This window comes from Petromyzon marinus, chromosome 44 (genome assembly GCF_048934315.1).
Source record: "Petromyzon marinus isolate PM22_M1 ecotype Great Lakes invasive population chromosome 44, UKy_Petmar_22M1.pri1.0, whole genome shotgun sequence".
Taxonomy (NCBI): Eukaryota; Metazoa; Chordata; class Hyperoartia; order Petromyzontiformes; family Petromyzontidae; genus Petromyzon; species Petromyzon marinus.
The window spans coordinates 5,142,997-5,161,780 of record NC_133710.1 but is presented as its reverse complement, the minus strand read 5'-3'; the positions used below and the strand labels follow the sequence as shown (position 1 = coordinate 5,161,780).

Below are 18,784 nucleotides of genomic sequence, written 5' to 3'. Positions count from 1 at the left end.
ACAATCGCCCCCCCCCTCCCAAACCCCGCCCCTCACGTGAGGTTGGTGGGGGTGTGGGGGGGAGTGGCAGCAGCGCGCAGCGTTGTCTCCTGACGCGCGCCCATTGGCCGCCTCCGCCTCGCGCCATCGCACGGTAGCGTGGCGAGCCCCGCCGCAATTGGCCAAACGCGCGCGACGTCACTGAATTTCCCCTCCCCCCCCCTGCACGTGTGAGCGCGCGGGAGAAACCACGTGGTGGTGGTAGGGGAAGTGGTGGTGGGGGGGTGTCCCCTCCCGGTGTCCCCTCCCCGCCAGCCTCCCTCAGCCACTCAGCCCTCACTCCTCACGGCATTGGCGTCAGCCCCCCACCGCGCTCTTAGACCGCCGGTGAAGTCGCCGTCCGGAGCAGTGACAAGAGAGACGCGGGCTGTTGGCGGCTGCGGCGGTGGTTGTGGTGGTGGAAGTTACAAGAACCCCAACGGCAGTCGAGGAGGTGTACCCCCCTAGTGTCAAGACGAAGAGGCTGTCGGCTCATCATCATCATCCTCATCCTCTTCTTCTTCCTCCTCATCCTCCCTCAAGCCTAGCCGGTAAAAATAAATCTCCGAGCGCCGTCGTCTCCCCCCGTTCTTGCGACCGCTCCGCTCTCTCTCTGTGCGGCCCGCGCTCGCAGGCCCCACGTGAAGGGGATTGCACAAGCGGCAATTATTTCTGAGGTGATTTTATAGATTTTTTTTTTTAAAAATGTGTTTTATAAGGCGTCCCTTAAATGTTGGGGGATTTTTGCCCCAGGGTCTTTTGGGTGTCGCAGTCCCGTTAGGTGCGCGCGGAGGTAAAGGACTACAATGGGGGGGGGAGGTGTGAGAGGTCGTAACTGGGATTTTATCCCAAACTCGGGCGGGGGTCATTGAGGGGACTCGGGATCTGGGAGTCATTGAGGGGACCCGGGAACTGGGAGACATTGAGGAGACCTGGGAACCGGGAGTCATTGAGGGGACCCGGGAACTGGGTTCATTGAGGAAACCTGGGAACTGGGGGTCATTGAGGGGACCCGGGAACTGGGAGTCATTGAGGAGACCTGGGAACTGGGTTCATTGAGGGGACCCGGGAGCTGGGGGTCATTGAGGAGACCTGGGAACTGGGAGTCATTGAGGAGACCTGGGAACTGGGGGTCATTGAGGGGACCCGGGAACTGGGAGTCATTGAGGAGACCTGGGAACTGGGTTCATTGAGGGGACCCGGGAACTGGGGGTCATTGAGGGGACCCGGGAACTGGGGGTCATTGAGGAGACCTGGGAACCGGGAGTCATTGAGGGGACCCGGGAACTGGGAGTCATTGAGGGGACCCGGGATCTGGGGGTCCTTGAGGGGACCTGGGAACCGGGGGTGATTGAGGGGACCCGGGAACTGGGTTCATTGAGGGGACCTGGGAACCGGGGGTCATTGAGGGGACCCGGGATCTGGGGGTCATTGAGGGGACCCGGGAACTGGGGGTCATTGAGGAGACCTGGGAACTGGGAGTCATTGAGGGGACCCGGGAGCTGGGGGTCATTGAGGGGACCCGGGAACCGGGGGGGGGTCCCCCCCCGTGACATGTGTCAGGGATTGGGGTGTAGCTGGAGTGTTGTTGGTGGGCATGACTGGAGCCGCCTCGGGTGCCTGTGGTCAGGAACTGGGGGGTCTGAGCTGCTCATAGCTGGCGTTATTAGCCTGGGGCCTCCGCGGGCGATTCAGGGGCTTGTCTGTGGTGGGGTCATGATGGGGGGGGGGGTGGCTTTGGGGTTCGAGACGGGAGTCCGTGGCGTCAGGGATGGAGCAACCAGGAGAATCTGCTCCCGGTACTGTGATGGTGATGCTGATATGACGATTCACCCAGCAGTGGATAGACTGTGGATTATGATGATTGCACGAGGATCCTTCATTCAGCAGCAGATGATGCAGCAGCAGATGATGCAGCTGCTGATCTCGTAGGCAACCGGCAATCTAGCAGTGGATAGCGCATCGACGATGATGCTGATGGCATGGGGAAGTTTTCATTGTGCAGTGGGTTGACTATAATCATGATGCTGATAGAATATTGAGCCTTCATCCACCAGGGGATAGACCCCGGATGATAGTATGGATGAGCCTTCATCTTAGCAGCGGATGGGTTGATGTTCTTGACGTACAATCGGGCCAAAATTTCGGAATATTTATTTATTTATTGGAGGTATCCGACGAGCAATAAAGCTCTTTTTTTTATTCACAGATGTCCTTCCGTGGATGATGCTGATTGCATGCGGGAAACCTTCATCCGGGAGTGGATAGACCGTGGGTGCATTGTTTTGAGTGACTTGCGCTCCGCAACCGAATGTAAAATTTGAAACCCTCACCGAGTCTCCTTGCGCACGAGGGCCCTGCCGCGTTGGGATGTTTGGGCCAGAATCCCGTTAATAATGCGATGAGTCGTTTGGCTTCGTGCGGGAGGAAAACGGGGAACCCGGAGAAAACCCCGTAACGCGCACACAAAACCATTGATCGGAATCACAATATCTTTATTTTTTATTTAGCCTCGAGGAAGAAATCCGATGAGTTCAGAAGCTGTTTTTTTATCACCAGATGTCCAGTATGGGCGCGTCAGCGAGTCACAACGGCGCACAATGCGCAATACACGATCGCAGTGCAACAAAGTAGGGAAAGTGGCAAGTCGCTAAATAATTCACGATCCGAGCACTCACGTGAGTGCCCCCGTCCAGTCTTGTCAGATCACGGAAAGCTAAGCACGTTTGAACCCGGTTATTGGCCGGATGAGTAACTGCAGGTGCTCGCCAGCTATTGGGCGGTGGCGGCTACGCTGCACGTGTGCTGCGGTCCAGCACCGTGGAGGCAGCTAGGTTAGGGTTGGTGGATCGCAAACAGATGACGTGGCTCTCCCCTCCGATAAGGAGAAGGTGGCGCAGCAAAAAGATGCGGACTCCACCTGTTTCGTCCGTATGGTTACAGAAGCAGAGGTCGGGCTGTAGAGCTCGTGCAATTGTTGGTACGGGCTCATCGCGTGGCTGCTGCCTTCCCCGCTCGCCTTGTGGTCGCGCTGTCTGTGCAGCGGTGCAGGCGCCAGCACGTCACGGGTTAAAAGGACTGTAGGCGTTTGGCTCTTGAGGCCTGTGCGAAGTAACAGGAGATGGCAGCACAGCCAATAGGTGTGGTTCACAGGTAGATTTCCACTCGCTGAATTGTATGTACGTATGTTGAGCTTCTTTCGCGCACCGCACGCAGCCAACCGTGCCAATCGGAGGCATTGGATCGCATCTGTGTGGAGCTTTAAGTGTCACTGTCGTATTGCAATGTGGTGGGGATTCTCGGAGCAGCCAAACTCCCATTTATGCCATTGGTCACACATCCCAATGTAGCAGAATCTTCTTGACAAAGAGTCTTGAGATTCCTCGGATAATTTTGGGTGACTTAGTATTGAGCTCACCGCGCTGTAAACCCAGTACGCTCGATTCGATTCCCGGCCATGGCTAACATCGGTGGCTAAGCGATATCCGAATCGGTCTCGGGTGCACCTCCTTCTCCTCCCACTTCTTTCACCGACACATGGTGACCAGTACTGTGAAGTATGGTCATATGGCCCGCACGACCCACGCGCCGTAGGGAGTCACCTCATTCATCTATCCGCGCGGTAACGAGAAGACTGACACGCACGTGTGACTCGGATAAATCGTCGCTCCCCCCCCCTCCCACCCCTTCCCGTCTCTAATCTCCTCCGTCGCAGCCGCCGCACGCCCGTTTGCTGTCGCCGCGTCAGCATGCCCAGCACGATGGAGACCGGAGCACAGGGAGGGGGCAGCTGGCCCCGGGACGTCGGCATCCTGGCGCTGGAGGTCTACCTGCCGGCGCAGTGCGTGGACCAGGCGGAGCTGGAGAGCTACGATGGGGTGCCGGCCGGCAAGTACACGGTGGGCCTGGGCCAGACACGAATGGGCTTCTGCACTGACCGCGAGGACATCAACTCGCTGTGCCTCACGGTGACGCAGCGGCTAATGGAGCGCGCCGGCCTCAGCTACGGGAGCATCGGCCGGCTCGAGGTGACGCGCACGCACGCACGCGCAGACACAGTGACGTGTGCACGCGCACAGGCACGTACACACGCCCGCGTGCACGCGTGCACGCATACACGTACACGAGCATGTACAGAGGCGTACGCACATGCACACAAGTGTGCGCACACATACACACGAGCTCGCGCAACCCGTAAGGCTCGCAGAAAACCCACAGATGGGCATGGAGACCCGTAGACTTGCAGAGACAGCCACAGACTTGCAGAGATCCACAGTCGTACAGATTCATATCGAGTACCCATCGATAGAGACCCCATGGACTCGCGTGGAGACGCGTGTACGCAAGAGGGGAGAGGTAGGAGGGTGCGTGCTGGGGAGCGGTGAGAGAAGACGGGAGAGGTAGGTAGTGACGGGTGGTGGAGGCAGTGAGTAACGGGGGTGGTGGTGGTGGAGGCGAGTGACGGCAGTGGTGGCTGCGAGTAACGACGGCGTGCGGTCATGCCGGCGGAGCAGGTGGGCACGGAGACGCTGGTCGACAAGTCCAAGTCGGTGAAGACCGTTCTCATGCAGCTCTTCGAGGAGTCGGGCAACACCGACGTGGAGGGGATCGACACGACCAACGCTTGTTATGGCGGCACAGCCGCCCTCTTCAACGCCGCCAACTGGGTCGAATCCAGCGCCTGGGATGGTAAGGGGAGCGTTCCCCACCCCCCCACCCCCCCCCCCCCGCCCACACATTTACCAAATATATGCAGCCCCCCAATCACCACTAACTAACGTCCTTTAAAAAAACACACAAGTCACTGATTTCCTGCTCGAATGGAACATTGGAAGCAGAGGTCATTTACTGAGCGAGTGGAGGAAAGTCCACATTGCTTTGACGGGGGCGGGGGGGGGGGGATGAGATGCGTGGGAAGTCCCACGCATGTCATCAAGTACAACCACTCACTGTTGAATTCTCCACAGAGTGGTACTCGCTCTTCACTTTACTGACACCGGGGGGGATGATGGCCCTTCTCGACACCCAAACCGGGATTTGAAATTGCAACCTTCTGATTGCGAGCCACTCCCTCTTCGGCTGAGGCCAAATTTCAACCTGGGAGGTTCAACTGGGATACATGGTGAGCTTGGCATAGTCCCGCCCGTGCATTCACGAGCACCGCTGACTCGACCACTAGCACCGCCCACTCGACCACTAGCACCACCCTCTGCTCTGGTGGCCCCGCCCACTGCTCAGGTAGCCCCGCCCACTCAGTCGCTAGCTCCTCCCTCTGCCAGCAACATGGGTTGAACGTGAGGCCAGAACGTTTTAAACTGGAGACAAAATCCCAATTGACACTCAAAGCTCCCGGGGGGTTGGGGCGGGGTGACACCGGGACAGGCTTTCTGATACTTCTGGGGACTGTCCCGGCCTAAACCCGGGACTGTTTGGCCGCCTCAACCTTCAAACCCACCGCCCACCCCCAGCCAGGGTCACTAGGGGGGTAGGGGTGACATGGGGATATGGAGAGGAGCAGAGTCCGGGTGGGTCCGGTTGCTGTCGCGTGCGTTGCGATGTTGGTCGGGGTGATTGAAGAGGTGGTTGTGTGTGTGTGCCGGAAAATTATCACCGCCGGGCAGTCGTGTGTGCGGTGGTATGCGGTGTTGGGTGGTGGTGTGAGACTTTGAGCAGTGGAGCGTAGAGGTTGAGTGGTTGGTGTTCAGTGTTGTTGAGTGGTGGGCAGTGTTGTTCGAGTGATGGTGGGCACTATGCACTTGATAGATGCACACCCTCGCCCAACAGGTGGACCAATTGTCTTGAATCCAGATCGCGAGGCTTGTGTTGACCCGACGCCCGTGCACCACAGGCCGCTTTGCCCTGGTGGTGGCCGGAGACATCGCGGTGTACGCGACGGGAAGCGCGCGCCCTACGGGCGGCGCCGGCGCTGTCGCCATGCTGGTGGGCCCCAACGCCCCGCTGGTCATTGAGAGAGGTGAGGAGCGCCGCGCGGCCGCGCCCGCACCCACGTCGTAACGAATGCCACGGTGACCCTAACAAGTGTCACGGTCGCAGCACTCGCCGTGTGACCCCCAACGAGCGTCAGCAAAAGGCCACTGTGAATATGGGTCTCTGTGCGAGTCTAGGTGACTGTGGGTCTCTGTGCGAGTCTGTGGGTCTCTGCGTCTGGGTTTGTATTCCTAACAATCACACCCATCAATCGACATTGCGAGATTTTGTGCGAGCGCAACAAAGGCAAAATCTTCGATGTAGCCTCAACAGACGTTGGGTGCAAGTGCTGTTCATGAGGGGGTGGGTGACCAACACCATGCACGATCACCTTTGTCTCCCCAGTGGCGATGTTTATACGCCACACCAGATACTCATTTGAGACGGAGTCGATCTAGAGGAGACCCAGGACCGATTAAGAAAATCGTCACTGCTGTTGCCGTGAGCGGGAATTCAGCTTATACAGCGCGCGAACCGCAACACTGCTGCTCCCCACAAAGGCACTCAAATAGACGCTTAATTTAATTACCTCTAATCGGTATCTAAATCTCCTCCCCAGCACCCGCTGTCCACCCACCCAGTGGTACAAACGGCTCGTCGTGTGTCGCGGGCGGGGTAAAAGTGTGGGTAACACTGTCAGGCCTGCGCACGCCCGCATGTACAGCGCGCGCACGGCTCGCGATGACGCCACTTGCCGCCAACAGTGCTGTGGAGGTTGGCTCTGTGGAATCTTTGACCCGTGTTGTTGCCGCGTCTCTTCGCTCCCGCGTCCCCTCCTCCGTCGTCCTCGTGACGGCGCCGCCAGGCCTACGAGCCACGCACATGCAGCACGCGTACGACTTCTACAAGCCGGACATGCTGTCCGAGTACCCGGTGGTGGACGGCAAGCTGTCCATCCGGTGCTACCTCAACGCCCTAGACCGCTGCTACCACACGTACCGCCGCAAGGCACAGGCGCAGTGGCAGAAAGGTGAGACCCCCCCTCCCCGCCCCCCATGCCACCCTCCCCCCCCCCCCGGTTGCTGAGACGAGGGCGCCACGGTGGCTATGTAGATGTTATCTCCCTCGCCGGGTATGCAGGAGGTTTGTGGGTTCAATGCAGACCCCGACGCCTGCTGTATATTTATTTGGAGTTTGCGTGTCTCTCCCTCTCTCTCTGCCCGTGGTCGCGTGGAGTTTTCTTCGGGTCCTCCGATTTTTCCCTCCACGTTTGGAATCGACGTCATGGATTTAAGAGTATTCCGGCTGCTATATATTTCCACGCGAAAGGCCACTTCGTTGAGCTATCATTTGTGATAGCCAGGTCGCGTCTGACAAAGAGCTACGTAGCTCAGTGGGGCCTTACGTGGTAAAATAGAAATGGTCCATAGTTTAGTTGAAAGTTTTATCGTCGTCGTTGTTTGTCTCCGTGGGCTGCAAGACGGGGTGGAGCGGCACTTCACTCTGGCCGACTTTGACCACATGGTGTTCCACTCGCCCTACTGCAAGCTCGTGCAGAAGTCGGTCGCTCGCCTCGCCCTCAACGACTTCCTGTCGGAGCCGAGCTCCGACACGGAGCAGGGCCCGTACGCCGGCCTCGACGCCTTCAGGTGGATGCCCCCACGGTGGCCGGGAGATGTTGTCCTGGTCTCCTCCGGTTTTTCTCTCCACATTTAGAATCAACATAATGCGTTTAGAACATATACATTTCCACGTGATAAGCCACTTCGTTGATTATATCATCTGTGGTCAGGTTGCTTATGAATAAGAAGCTAATAGCTCAGTGGGCTTTACCTGCTAAAATAAAAAATAGTGAAATTATTTTTGTGATTTGCTGACCTCTTGTATACTTTGCACTCCGATTGTGTTTTTGTATTGTTTGTTATTGCAACTGTTTGAGCCGCACCTACTGGACATGTGTGAAACAGAGCTTCATAGCTCACCAACGTCTCCTCGGTCTGCAATCTCACCCGTGTCTCTTTCTCGCCCTCTCTTCGCTCGCCCGCGTCTCTCCACCTCCGTGCCGGCAGGACGGTGAAGCTGGAGGACACGTACTTCGACCGCGACGTTGAGAAGGCCTTCATGAAGGCCAGCTCCGAGACGTTTGTCCAGAAGACGCAGCCTTCGCTGCTTGTCTCCAACCTCAACGGGAACATGTACACGCCCTCCGTCTACGGGTGCCTGGCCTCGCTGCTAGCGCAGTACGTTCCGCGACCATCGCCGTCACCACCATCACCATTGTCATCGTCGTCATTGTCATCGTCATCGCCATAATCGTTGTCATCTTCACCACCCCCTAACACCACCTCATCCCCCGCACCCCCCCAACCCAGAAATTGTTCGGGCGATCTCTTGTTGTTTAACTTCATTTGTTTTAATTGAAGGGACAGGTACGTGAAGGGGGCATATTGACCGCTTGTTCATTCGGTTACTTCTCGTGATTAGTTAGTTGTCCTTGCCCCGCACCTCCGATTAGCACGGGTGGCTACGTACGGTGTGAAAGAAGTTCAAAATATATACATACGTCATCATCACCATCGTCATTGTCATCACCGTCATCAAGTACCACAGTCGTCAGCCGGGCAGTGGTGGCGCACGCACGACTGATCCAGGCAAGGGTTGGTGGATCACCGCGCAGGTTCTATGAAACTGCCCTCGGTGTGGAGGGACGTCGGGCAAACTGCAGGGGCGACACCTTGACCCGCGTCTTCACAGTCCAAGGCAAATACTCGCCAATGCAAATACTCCAGTGCAAATACTCGCCAACGAATCGACGCTTCGCGAACAATAATGCCGCCACACATGCCTTACGATTGGTTAATGCAGGATGCCGGCGTGGGTTGGGAAAGAGTGGGGTAGGTGGTGGGGTGGGGGGGGGCGTTGAAGGTTATTGAGGGGGGAGGTCACGATGACCGGGGTCTGTGTAACCCCCTAGAGTGGCGGTGTAGCGGTTGGCGCGCAGCGCCACGAAAACGGCAACCCAAAAGTTTGATTCTCGCTCACGGCCACCAACATCGGTGACGAATACCTGAACAGGTCCTGGGCCTCGCCTAGGTCGACCCGGCCTTAATTGCGTAACCGGTGCGGTGTGCGTAAAACTTAAGCAATGGAGAGAAACAAAGGCGGCCGGGCGTGGTGCTGGTCACCCACCCCTTTATGTGCTGTGCCTGCCTTGTTGTTAGGTACCACTCGCTAAGAGCACTTTGCCCCGACAGAGGCTACACGGGGGGTGGGAGGGGGGACCTTTGTGTTTGTGCGACGTACGTGAGAGATATCCGATGCTGTGCCAGGAAGAATGAAAAAAAAAACAACAAAAAATCCCGACCACCCTTTCACCTAATTCTCCCAGATCGCGGGCAGATTAGAGAGAAAGGAAAAAGTAAACCACCGGCCCCACACGCGTTGCACAACTCGGGCAGGGCCGGCGCGCGGCGGTCTCCCGCGGACCCCCCCCCCCCACCCCCCATCGGCTTGTTGTTGCAGTAACCTGAGGCGTGGGAGAACGTCCGGGTCGATATCAACGAGGGGGGCCCCCCCCCCTCCATCCTGTCACACCGTGTGGAAACAACTATTTGGCGGCGGCATGCTACCGCCGCCGCGTTTGTTGCAGGAGGCTCGCGGTTTGGATCAAGGCGGGCCGCCCTGGTTATTACCGCGGCGTGTGCACGCTTATTAGCCTTCTCTGGATAGCAGACGATGATCACGCGACGTCGCCCGACGTCCGTTCTGAAAGTGGGGAGCGGTGGCGGCTAAGTGGTCAGCGCTGCGCTTCGAATCCGACGACCCGAGTTCGATTCCCGCTCTCGAACCAATAACAGTGACGGCTAATGTCTGGGCCTCCCCTAGGTCGACTCAAATCAGTGCGGTGGTGTGTAAATGTCACAATTGGGGAGACAAAGGTGACCGGGCGTGGTGCAAACCACGCCACTCCCTTGTGGACCGTGTTGGCTTTCATCGGTGCTGCTCGCTGACAGCACTTGTCTAAACGGTCTGTTAAAGGCTATACGGGGGATCTTTGTCTTTGGTGGTGGCAGGAACTGTGCGCAGGCGCTGGCGGGGTCTCGTGTGGGCGTCTTCTCCTACGGATCCGGCCTCGCCGCCTCCATGTACTCGCTGCGAGTATCATCGGATGCCACGCCAGGTTCCGCCAGCACCGCCACCACGACCACCGCACAACCACACAACCGCTACCACCACCAAAGCACCACCGCCACGCACGCACAAACACCACTCACGATCTTGTCACCAGAGCGATCACACAAACACTACCACCGCCGCACAACCACACAACCGCTACCACCAAAGCACCACCGCCACGCTCGCACAAACACCACTCACTATCTTGCCACCACAGCGATCACACAAACACTACCACCGCCACACAACCATCGTCGCCACCACCACCAACAAAAGTACCGCTGCCAGTCGCACAAACACCACTAGCTTAGTCCATACCAAAACCAATACTCGCCATTCGTCACTAAGTGACGGTGATGTCACCACGGCACCCATGCCAGGCCATGTGCACCTTGAGGCCACGTGAAGTGTCGAACGCCCGCTGGCAGGAGGTCACGGGGCAGACCCAGGTGCCACGGGTCGACTGACTGAGATGACTGGCTGATGCACCACCTGTGCCCCCTACTGTGCCAACTTGCTGTGCTTTAGCCACCCGGCGCTCCGCTCGTTGTGAGCGTCGCTCCTCCGCCCTCCGTTGTTGTTGGAGGGCAACTGCCTCCAACTGCCCAGTAGCGTCCTTCACGAGCCTCCTCCACAGAGGCCAATCTTGACACCGATGGTACCAGTCATCGGCAAGTCAACTCAGCTCCACGTCCTCCTGTACCACATCACTCCATCTGTTCTCTAGCCCGTGCTGCGCCCGTTTAGCCCCCTCGATCCGGCCGAACAAAAGCTTTTTCGGCATGCAGTGGCTGGGCATGCGGGCTACATGACCCAACCAACACAGCCTTGCCTGCCGGAGGAGCTCACCGATGAGACCTTGCCCAGGTCTTTCAAGGATTTGTGAGCTCCTCACACCATCTAGCCTGGTTAAACCCAGGATGGATCGTAGGCAGGCTAGCCTAAATGTTTTTAACCGGCAAAGATGCTCCATTAAGGGGGTCCACGTTTCGCAAGCGTAGAGAAGAGAGGGAATGACCGTGGCCGAGAAGACCTGAAGCTTAATGCGGAGCGACAGACCAGGTAGCTTCCACACAGTGTTACGCAATCGATGAAAAGATATTACCGCTCGACTGATTCGGAGTGAGACCTCTGCTGTTAAACTGGAGCCGGTCATAAGCACACTGCCCAGGTATGGGAAACTCTCCACTCTCTCCACAACTGCCCCATCACCGATTGGGAGTTGTGGGAGTGGAATGTCCGATGGTACAAAATACCCAGGCAGGTGCTTAGTTTTGGTGGGGCTAATGGTAAGGCCCCATCTCTTAGTGGTACGCTCCAGTCTCAGCAGCAGCATCTCCAACTCCTCCTCTGAATGAGCGGCTATTACCAAATCATCGGGATACATAACGTGGTTGAGCAATAGGGAACCATCCCTTGACCGCACCCGGGCATCGATCAGCCTCCCATTATATCTGTACCAAATGGAGATTCCCCCAGTACAGCTATTGAAGGCTTCACGAACTATGTGGTCAAAATAGATGTTAAATAATGTGGGAGCCAGAGGACATCCCTGTCGCACCCCAAGGTGTACAAGGAATGGCTCTGACTCCCAGCCACGTAGATTTACCCGGGCCCGCTCACCATCATGAAGGTCCTTAATGATCGTGAGCAGGGGGTCAGGGACTCCAAAAGCACGAAGAACAACCCAGAGCCCAGGCCTACTGATGGTATCATAGGCCTTGACCAGGTCAATAAAGCAGAGATGTAGGTCTTGTTGGAATTCCCTACAGCTCTGCTGTAGCAGACGGACAGAAAATATGGCATCTTAGTACCACAACTATCACACAAACACCACCACCACTGCACAACCGCCACCACCACCACGTTCACGTTGCCACGGTCACACAAATACCACTACGTCCACGGTCACACAACCATGACCATACAACCACACCTCCTCCCACCATCACCGAGATCACACCACCATCACGACCGCCGTACCGCCATCACCACACGACTATGATCACACAACCAACACAACACACAACCACCACTACACCACCATACAACCACCACAGCCACCAGAACCACCCCACTCCTACCACACCACCACCAGGCTTGCCCACACCACCTGCATGCGACAGAGACGTTCGCAGTTCGAGCCCAGCGGCCACCCTGGTTAATAGCGCAGAGTGCGTGTGTACTTACTCAAATATTTACATGCGTTGGTGTGTACTCACTCGCTCACGCGCACGTGTGTATACTGTGCGGGGAGCAGTAGTGTAGCAGTTCCGAACCAGGCGACCTATGTTCGATACACGCTCACGGTCACCAATGCCGGAGACGATTATCTGAAATGGTCTTGGGCCTCCCCGAGGCCGAATTGGCCTCAAATGAGTACCTGGTGCGATGTAGAAACCTCGCCACTGGACGGACGTGGTGCTGGCCACCCCAGCTCCCCTCAAGTGCCGTGCTGTGCTGGCCCTTATGGGCGCTGCTCGTTAACAGCCCTTGCTCACCAACAGTCTGTTGAAAGGCTACACGAGGGATCTTTGTGTGGTGGTGGTGGTGGTGGTGCAGGCTCGAGTCTGGAGCGCCTGCTGTGCTCCCTGTCGGACCTGCCCGCGCGCCTCTCCGCGCGCACCTGCGTGCCGCCCCAGGACTTCGCTTCTGCCATGAAGCTCCGCGAGGAGACGCACCACCTGGGTAAGCGAACTCGCGCACACAAACACAAAGCTCCCCTCCCCCACCCCCTCGCAACCGGCACCGGGGCAAGTGCCGTCAACGAACACCGACGAAGGCCCAACAACACGGCACTGATGCCGGTCAGTGCAAATTTGTGGAGGTGGGGGGGGGGAGGTGGGGGGGTGTGGGGGGAGGGCGAGGGGGTGGCGAGGGGGTGGAGGACAGAACTTGTACCAATGCAACGAGCCAAATGATGTAAGTTGCTGTGTCTGGGAAATAAACTCTGATCACTGGGTTCAGAGCGCAGTACTCAATCCACTGCAAAAGACAACCCCCCCCCCCCCATATAGCCTTAACAGACTATATGGTGGCAAGTGCTGTTTGCGAACACCTATGAAGGCTGGCACCGGTACACGATGGGGTGGGTGGCCAGGACTATGCCTGGCCACCTTTGTCTCTCCCCGGTGGTGATGATTACATGCCACACAAGGTACCCATTTAAGGCCGAGTCGATCTATGGGAGGCCCAGGATAATCGGTCATAATAACCGCTGATTTGAAACGTTCCCGGGATCTTTGTCTTTGTGTGTTTTTTTGTGTTCGTAACAAAACAAACCCAGCACGTTCGTCAGTAACTCTGCGTGTGGCCTTACAAAGATAGAAGTAGACATTAGGCGACATTTCAGGCAATGGGCCTTCTTCAGAGCCCACAGGGAGACGTGGAGTCTGGCAGCGGCAGCAGTTAATACCCGAGTAATTCGTGGTTTGCGTAATTAGGGTGTTTAAAATCGTTACATGTACAAAACCGGTTTGCCGCACATGTAGAAAAGTCTTAAGCAGTAAACGTCTCCTGTTTAGCTTTTTGTTATTATCATCGTTGTAACAACTCCGGCTCCGCTCGTTTAGCCGGGAGAGGTCACTCGCCGAGTCTCTTGATGAGCGGAGGGAGGTGTGGCGCCTGGGACAAATGTGGACGGGGAGTGGGCAGCACGGATCGCTGGATGAGGATGGCATTGACAGGAAGTATTGGTTAGCTGAAGAGTGCGTGGAGGGGAGTAGAATGAAATGAGAGTGAAGAGGTAGGAGAGAGTGTGGAAGGGGGGGGTAAGAGTGAGATGAGAAGGGAGAGGTAGGAGAGTGTGTGGAGGGGAGTAGAGTGAGATGAGAGGGGAGAGGCGGGAGAGTGAGTGGAGGGGAGTGGAGTGAGATGAGAGTGAAGAGGTAGGAGAGAGTGTGGAAGGGGGGGTAGAGTGAGATGAGAGGGGAGAGGTAGGAGAGTGCGTGGAGGGGAGTGGAGTGAGATGAGGGGAGAGTCTTGCGGTTGTTCCGGTACATGGACTGGGAGCCGGCCCTGGTGGGGGGTGCAGGGGGATTGTGAGGAGCCCGGCAGAGCATGCCGCCCCCGACCGCGCACATCGCCTCGGGGGGGGGGGGGGGGGGGGGGCGCCCCAGCTGGTGGGGCGCCCCAGCTGGTGGGGCGCCCCAGCTGGTGGGGCGCCCCAGCTGGTGGGGGGGGTGATTGGGGGGACGTGAGTTGCGCGCTGTAGGTGGCGCTCCAGCGCTGCTGCGCTGTAAACTCCGCAAACCATCTGTCGTCAGCGATATCTTGTCCTCCAATAGCGTCCTTCACGAACCTCCTCCACACACCCTCTTGCACACACACGCCCGTCACCAACCCCTGTTCGGCCTCGTCGTCCCTCCCAGCCCCCTACACCCCCCAGGGCGCGGAGGAGGGGCTCTTCCCCGGCACGTGGTTCCTGGTGCACGTGGACGACAAGCACCGGCGGCGGTACGAGCGGCGGGCGCTCGCCCAGGACGGGCCCCTCGACCTGTCGCCCGTCGCCAGCGCCACGCCTGTGCCGCCCGAGGTGCGGGGGTGGGGTGGGTGTGTCAGTGAGTCGGTCAACCGATGGCGCCCGAGTCTGTCGCGTCACCTCCTGCCAGCGGGCATTCGACACTTCACGTGGCATTAAAGTGCACCTGGCCTGGCATGGGTGCCGTGGTGACATCACCGTCACTTAGTGACGAATGGCGAGTATTGGTTTTGGTATGGAGCGGTAGTTAGTGCGCTGCGCTATGAACCCGGCGACCCGAATTCGATTCCAGCTCACGGTCACCAACACCGGTGGCGATGATCTGAACTGCTGCGAGGCCTCCCCTTGGTCGACTCGGCCTCAAATGAGTACCTGGTGCGGTGTGTAAACATCTCCACTGGTGAGACAAAGGTGGCCGGGCGTGGTGCTGGCCACCCCGCCGGCTTTTGTGCTGTGCCGGCCTTCATAGGTGCTCGCGAACAGCACTTTCCCCAACAGTCTTAAGGCTACACGGGGGATTCTTTGTCTTTGCGCAGGTTCGTGCAAGTGAGTGTGCGTGAGAGCGTGTGTCTGGGAGAGTGTGTGTATGTGTGTGTAACTGTGTGACGTGACCGGCTGTCGGTGCGAGTGTGCGACAGCAGTCAGACTGTTGCGGCAGTGGTCTGTGCACTGCGCCTCGGACCCTGCGAGCCGAGATCAACCCCCCCCGTCCCCCCCCCCCCGTGTCGCATGGTGGAGCAGGTTTCCAGCAGCCCGCTCAAGAAGGTCCCTCGCACGCCGAGCGCCGGAGTCGAGGGAGCTGCAGTGGAGAGCAACGGAGAGCACTAAGCGAACTCCCCTCGCTCACCGATCGCCGCTCGCCCACCCGCCCCACCCGCTCGCCTCGCCCACCCGCCAGCCTCACCCTGTCCAATCGCTTCACCTGTACTCGTCCCATTTGGGCTGTAACGATTCGCCCCGCCCGCGCGGGTTCGTGTGTTCTAACGTCGTCGCGCGCCGCGTCCCGGTATTTACACAGCAAGCCGGTCGAGTCTCGAACTGCGAGTCGGTTTGAAATCGACCGCCCGGTCCGCTCCGTCTCCTGACCCCGCCGCCTTTCCCCACTATTCCCTTGCCTGCGTCATCTCCTCCCCCACCGCCTCACCCCTACCCTCCTCGTCATCTTTCACCCCGTCCCCTCACCTCACCCGCTCACCTCTCTGCTTATCAGCCTGCCATCGTCGCCCTGCTTCTTGTTTAGAGAAACCCACGTCATCTCCTCCCCTACGTTCCCGCCCTTCCCGTGCGGTTTACCCCGCTGCCCGCTGCTGATGCCAGGCCCCGTCAACAAAAAAAGCCAGGCTGTGACTGCAGGCGGTGCAGACACGTGTGCCCAGTAATCACGGATTAATTGCTACCTAGGTTAGAGAGGGGGAAAAGAGCGCTTTTACCGTTGGAAGCATGAAGCAGCATTTCATTTGTACTGTATAGCACAAACGTATCTTGTGATTACCACGAGCACGTGGTGAATTTGTATATATTATAATAATAGTACTATCTCTTTGGTTGCTGTAGATGTGCGTGCCGATTGCCACCGCCCCCCGTCGTGTTTGTGACGTCTCTACCAACTGTTACTCTGTCCAGAGAGTGCGGCGCGTGGTACTGTCGGCTGCGGATATCAAGGTCTTGTCTACCACAGTAAAATCCCATTTACTCGATCCGAGCTGTGTGTGCGGTGTCCCTGTGTGTGCGGAGTGTTGCTGGCCACACCGGCCTTCACAGTTGCTGCTCTACAAGCACTTGCCCCGAAACAGCCTGTGGGCAAGGCTGCACGGGGGGCCTGGGTGGAAAATATTTTTGTGCGTGGGAAGTGGTGGCGTTGGGGATAGCATGCCGCGCAACAAATCCCGGGCGGCCAGAGTTCAATTCCCGCTCGTGCCCAATAAGTGGCGAATATTTCACTTGGTCCTGAGCCTCTCCCTTAGGCAGACTCGGACTAAAATGAGTAACTGGTGGTGTGGAAACATCGGCCCCTCCTGTGCCCTGCCGGCCTTCACAGGGTGCTGGCCAACAGCACTTGGTCCAACAGCCTGCGCAGGCTACACAGGGGACCTTAGTCTTTGTCGTGTAAACCCAGACTTTACACGGTAACACGAAAAAATCAAGCGGCACTGATACAAGAAAATCCTATCGATATGTTTATTTACGGTTACAACTTTGCACAAAAATGGGGTGGGAGGGAAGAAGAGGGGGTGGGGGGGGGGTAGAAGAGGGGGGGGGGGTGGGGGGGAAGAAGAGGTGGGGGGGGAAGAAGAGGGGGTGGGGGGGGAGAAGAGGGAGTGGGGCGGGTGGGGAGAAGAGGGAGTGGGGGGAATTTGGTGGCTTGCTGTACAGATGGTGCTTTTATGGGTGGGCGAGGGAAGGGGGGGTGTCATCTCCAGAGTCATGTCGCATGTGTAAATGTACAACGGGGGGGGGGGGGGGGGTCGACGCGCGACATCAACTAAACCGTGCGCCCAACTCGACACCCAACGGCGGCTGCTGCTGCTTTTCCATCAGCCACGCAGTGCGTGGCAAACTTTGGAAAATGCTGCGCGATGAGTCGGGGGGGGGGGAGCGTGGAGGTGGGGTGGAGTATTATATTGCTCAATACTTTGATTAAAAGAGTATTATTAATAAGTCGAACGTCCACAAACGGCAGCCGCGAGATTTCGCGGGCGGAAGTGAAAATGTACTCTCGGCGAGCGGAGAAACTGACGGAACGCCGGGCAGTTATTAGTAAAATCGATATCACGCCGTTACATTTTGCATAATATATCCTGCAATCCGATCTCGGTTTCACTTAACAGGGTGGCGAGTGTACCCGAATTCTACATATACGGGCTTGTGCGTGTGTGTGTGTACACGTGTGTGTACACGTGTGTACGACACGACCACCTACAGCAGTATAAAAGCGTAACACCTTGAGCGGTAATTCACATTGAGAGAAAGCGCTCGCGCAGATACGGCGGCTGCCACCTCCGAATAATACGCACAAAAAAAAAACACGGACGGTAAGAAGACTGATCTCTCTCGGTGCCCAGCAGAGAGGAGGAATCCCGAACGACCGGCGGTGTGCCGGTCGTAGGCACCACAGACAAAACACCAGGGACACGGTCAACATACATAGGAAGACTTCGGGACAGATTTCCCCCCACGGGACAGCTGCCATGGACAGAAGAGGATCCTGGGAAAACCAGGGATGGGGTGGCAACCTTCCTGCTCGCCGCCGCCGCCGCTACTTTGACAGGAATACCGGCGCGCGAGCCGAAGCCACGATCGAGCGTGGCAGCGAGGTGTCGGAGCTCACCGGCGTGGCACACCGCGGCGTGTGATTAAAAGTTTTACCATAAAAAAGGTGATGCACCCCCCCCACCCCCCCCCCACTGTAACTGGCTCATGGAAAAGCACCTACCCCACGCCCCCTCCCCCGACTCTGCAGTTTTTTTTTGGGGGGGGGGGGGGGGCGGGAGGGAGGTCGATGGTAACGCTGCGTCGATGATCGTGACCCCGGTTTCAGGCGCCGCGTGGGCGGCTGCGTGCGTGGCTGCGTGCGGCTCCTCACACCTGCTGCATGGGCTTCAGGTCCGGAGAAACCTGTGCAGGGGGAAGGGGACGGCGTCCGTTAGCGACCAAACCACCCGACGCGATGACGACGAAGCGTACTTGTTTTTTTTGTGAAACGAAATTTTGCACGAGGCCACGTAACCATCCGGTCGGATCGATGGCATATGAGAGCCCTCCACCACCCGACGTTGGGTTACGTCAGGCGGTGGAGGGTCGGCCAGAAAGCGGTGCCAACAATTGCCCGACGCTCTGCGTCCCTATATTGGCTGGACGTTCGGCCTACTCCACGGGAACATCGTAGGAGCACCGCTGCCCCGGCCGCTTCCCAACTCGACATTCACGGTTGTTCAAATCCGAGTTATTCAAGTTCAAAAATAAAGCGGCCAATCGGACACTCCCGTTGCATCGACGTGGCGCGCCGCCAACATTTTTCAGACGCGCTGAGCGCAACGGCACCACGGGTGTCCGCCCCACGAGCGTCTCTGCACCAACGATGAACACATCCCCTCCACTCCGCCGCCCTCCAGGAACAAAAACTAAAGCGTAACCTGCAAATCAATCGCTCCCCCCTACGACGCCTCGGGAGCCGCCCTCCGC

The 18,784-nt window shown here is 57.8% G+C and overlaps 2 protein-coding genes across 3 annotated transcripts in view; one reads left to right on the top strand and one right to left on the bottom strand.

The window, feature by feature from the left end:
• Positions 1-235: 235 nt before the first annotated feature.
• On the top strand, positions 236-16,299 carry LOC116951899 (hydroxymethylglutaryl-CoA synthase, cytoplasmic-like). Of its 2 annotated transcripts, none has more exons than XM_032970737.2 (11): positions 236-569; positions 3,734-4,046; positions 4,533-4,707; positions 5,867-5,992; positions 6,812-6,976; positions 7,427-7,595; positions 8,016-8,186; positions 10,020-10,126; positions 12,685-12,810; positions 14,493-14,656; positions 15,344-16,299. In XM_032970737.2, exons 2-11 carry the CDS (start codon positions 3,768-3,770, stop codon positions 15,428-15,430), a joined length of 1,569 nt encoding a protein of 522 aa, XP_032826628.1. In that variant the 5' UTR covers positions 236-569; positions 3,734-3,767; the 3' UTR covers positions 15,431-16,299. The 2 variants fall into 2 exon arrangements, with proteins under 2 accessions (XP_032826628.1, XP_032826629.1); XM_032970738.2 differs by lacking the exon at positions 236-569 and adding an exon at positions 573-695.
• A 1,776-nt stretch (positions 16,300-18,075) lies between these two features.
• LOC116951856 (succinyl-CoA:3-ketoacid coenzyme A transferase 1, mitochondrial) overlaps positions 18,076-18,784 on the bottom strand; it is a 33,268-nt gene continuing 32,559 nt past the window's right edge. Inside the window, exon 17 of the mRNA XM_032970654.2 lies at positions 18,076-18,217. Within this exon, the coding sequence (XP_032826545.1) occupies positions 18,182-18,217 (36 nt within the window). The 3' untranslated portion in view covers positions 18,076-18,181. The remainder of the gene's footprint in view (positions 18,218-18,784) is intronic.